General features: G+C 53.6%; 1 protein-coding gene across 1 annotated transcript in view; it reads right to left on the bottom strand.

Moving 5' to 3' along the window:
* PCNX2 (pecanex homolog 2 (Drosophila)) overlaps positions 1-2748 on the bottom strand; it is a 119286-nt gene that overhangs the window by 82860 nt on the left and 33678 nt on the right. Inside the window, exons 8-9 of the mRNA XM_015560584.1 lie at positions 2299-2431; positions 456-601 (exon numbers count right to left, since the gene is read on the bottom strand). Coding sequence (XP_015416070.1) covers positions 456-601; positions 2299-2431 — 279 coding nt within the window. The remainder of the gene's footprint in view (positions 1-455; positions 602-2298; positions 2432-2748) is intronic.

Genomic DNA, 2748 nt, shown 5'->3' with positions numbered 1-2748 from the left:
AAAGTATGATTTGAAAAGTGGATATTTTGATGATGTCAAAATGTCAAAAAGTACCTATTTTTATTTATTTATAAATACATTTTTACTGATTTCAGAGAGGAAAGGATAGGGAGAGAGAAACATCAATGAAGAGAGAGAACCACTGATCAGCTGCCTCCTGCACGCCCCCCACTGGGGATGGAGCCCACAACCTGGGCAGGTGCCCTGACCTGACGGGGAATCGAACCGAGACCTCCTGGTTCATAGGTCGACGCTCAACCCCTGAGCCACGTCGGCCGGGCGGGCTCATTTCTCCCATTTTCATTGCTAAGCGACCATGTCTGTCCTTGTCCGGATCTCACTGCTCTGACAGGTCTGCAGCACAGACGTGTGCGACCCGCACGTGTTCCCGAGAACCTCAGCGGCCGTGTCCCCCTGACAGGCGTGCACACGCGCCCGCAAGCTCGGCCCCTTACCTGTCCAGCAGCGTCAGCAGGGCCAGGCGGTCGTACCAGACCTTGATCCACTTGCCGGGGAAAATGAGGAACTTGTAGAACTGATCGCGGTTGAACTTCCCTGGGGCCGACGAGCAGGACAAGGCTTCCAGGTCCTGACTCTGGTGCTGCCGGAGCCGGAGAGAAGAGAGAGACGGTTCACACCGACCTGGGGCTGCCGTCGAGGCACCTCGTCATTTAAGACAGGGGTCCTCAAACTTTTTAAACAGGGGGCCAGTTCACTGTCCCTCAGACCATTGGAGGGCCGGACTACAGTTTAAAAAAAAAACTATGAACAAATTCCTATGCACACGGCACATATCTTATTTGGAAGTAAAAAACCAAAACGGGAACAAATACAATATTTGTATTTGCCTGTGGCCCGCAGGCCGTAGTTGGAGGACCCCTGATTGAAGAGAAAGGCAGATGCTCACGTTCTGGGACGTGAGACGACGTCGTGCATAAAGGCGGAGCCCCAAGACAAGGACAATGGCCCGCAAAAGGCCTTCCTCACCCGCACACCTCACGGCCACGATGTTGTGCCATTAACTATGCTACTCACCCTGTCACAATCCTACTGTCTTATTTATTGTTCTTTCTCTGTTTTAAATATATTTTTATTGATTTCACAGAGGAAGGGGGCGGGAGAGAGACAAACATCAATGATGAGAGAGATTCATGGATCGGCTGCCTCCTGCACGCCCCCTACTGGGGATCGATCCCACAACCCAGGCATGTGTGCTTGACTGGAATTGAACCTGGGACCCTCCAGTTTGCAGGCCGAAGCTTTATCACTGAGCCAAACCACCTAGGGCTCTTTAGGGGATTTTGGGGGCAATTTTTATTTCCATCAGATAGACTGCCAGAATAGAATAGCTGGATCAATGTATGCAAATATATTCAAAACTGAAATATATTTGTGAAAGGCACATTATTTAATGTCATGTTGAGATAAACATGCCAATCTTCCTAAGAGTAAAAAGACTTTTATTGCCAACGTGTGAGGCCTGATATCAGAAAAATTGAAATTTTTCTAGAAAAAAAAAAATCTAAACCAGTAAGACAGAAACAGGTGGGGAAATTTAGGCCCCGGTTTAGCATGTTTGAACCCCAAATCCACCTGCGATGGGCTCGCATCCAGTGGAGAAGAGTTCAATTTTGGAGAAAACAAAACAAAACAGGCTTCATGGGTTTGTCTGACGAACACGGACCGAAGGGCCTGGGAGCCTGCACGAGGCTGGCACAGGGACACGAGAACCCGGCGGGCTCGGTCCTGGCATCCGAATGCCGTACGAGAACCTCCCGCAGACACCACGATGGCCACGCAGATTCAGAACCACGAGAGGCAGCCCAGGGCGCAGCTGGGAAAGTGGGGGGACCTCGGTGAGGCCGAGGGACCTGCAGGTGGAGGGAGGGACAGGGAGGACACAGAGGGGGAAGGAGGAACCCAAACGTACCTCCTCCAACACCCGACACGTTAAAAACAGACGTCGTTAAAAAAGCCCATGACGGGCACTGCCAGGGACTGCATATGCCATGAAGAACCAATTAATAGTTGCCCCATTCATTCATTATTGACGAGGAATAAGAGGCTCGTACTGCTCAATGTCTCAGGAAACTAGAGACTGTGCTCTTTAAACCTAACGTGTCCTAAAATGCGGCTACATCGCCGTGTGGGGGTCTCCTGGACGGATATAGTGACACAGCCACGGCCCAGGGATGTCGTACTCGGGCCAGACCTGCCCGATGCGGCCAGGCATCCCCCCGGAAATGGGGCCCAGACGCCTGACTCCACGAGGCTCCCGCACAGCCAGGGGGGACCTACCCGGGGGGCGTCCGGCTGGGTCCTCTGCGCCACCATCAGCAGCAGCTGCTGCTGGAGCGGGCTCACCGAGGCGTCCCCCGAGGAAGGGTCGGGGCTCCCGGAGCTGGTGCTGGAGGAGCTGGCCGGAGCGTCTCTGGGGGCAAGACAGAAGCCGGGTTACCCTCTCCTGTTGTCCTGGGGTCGCGTCTGTCGCACATAGCGGGGGGCGCTGGTGCCCCCGATGTGGGCAGTGAGGCCAGGGAGGAGGATGGACGTGTGTGTGCAGAGCCTCTTCCGGGACAATCGCCCGGGCTGTCGGGGTGCCTGGGCCCTCAGGGCCGTCTGGGGTGACAACCTTTGTGTTCCCTATTTTTTTAAATATATTTTTATTGATGTCAGAGAGGAAGGGAGAGGGAGAGAGAGAGAGAAACATCCATGATGAGAGAGAATCATGGACCGGCCCTCCTGCAC

Source organism: Myotis davidii, unplaced genomic scaffold (genome assembly GCF_000327345.1).
Source record: "Myotis davidii unplaced genomic scaffold, ASM32734v1 scaffold295, whole genome shotgun sequence".
Taxonomy (NCBI): Eukaryota; Metazoa; Chordata; class Mammalia; order Chiroptera; family Vespertilionidae; genus Myotis; species Myotis davidii.
This window is presented reverse-complemented; position numbering and strand designations above follow the sequence as displayed.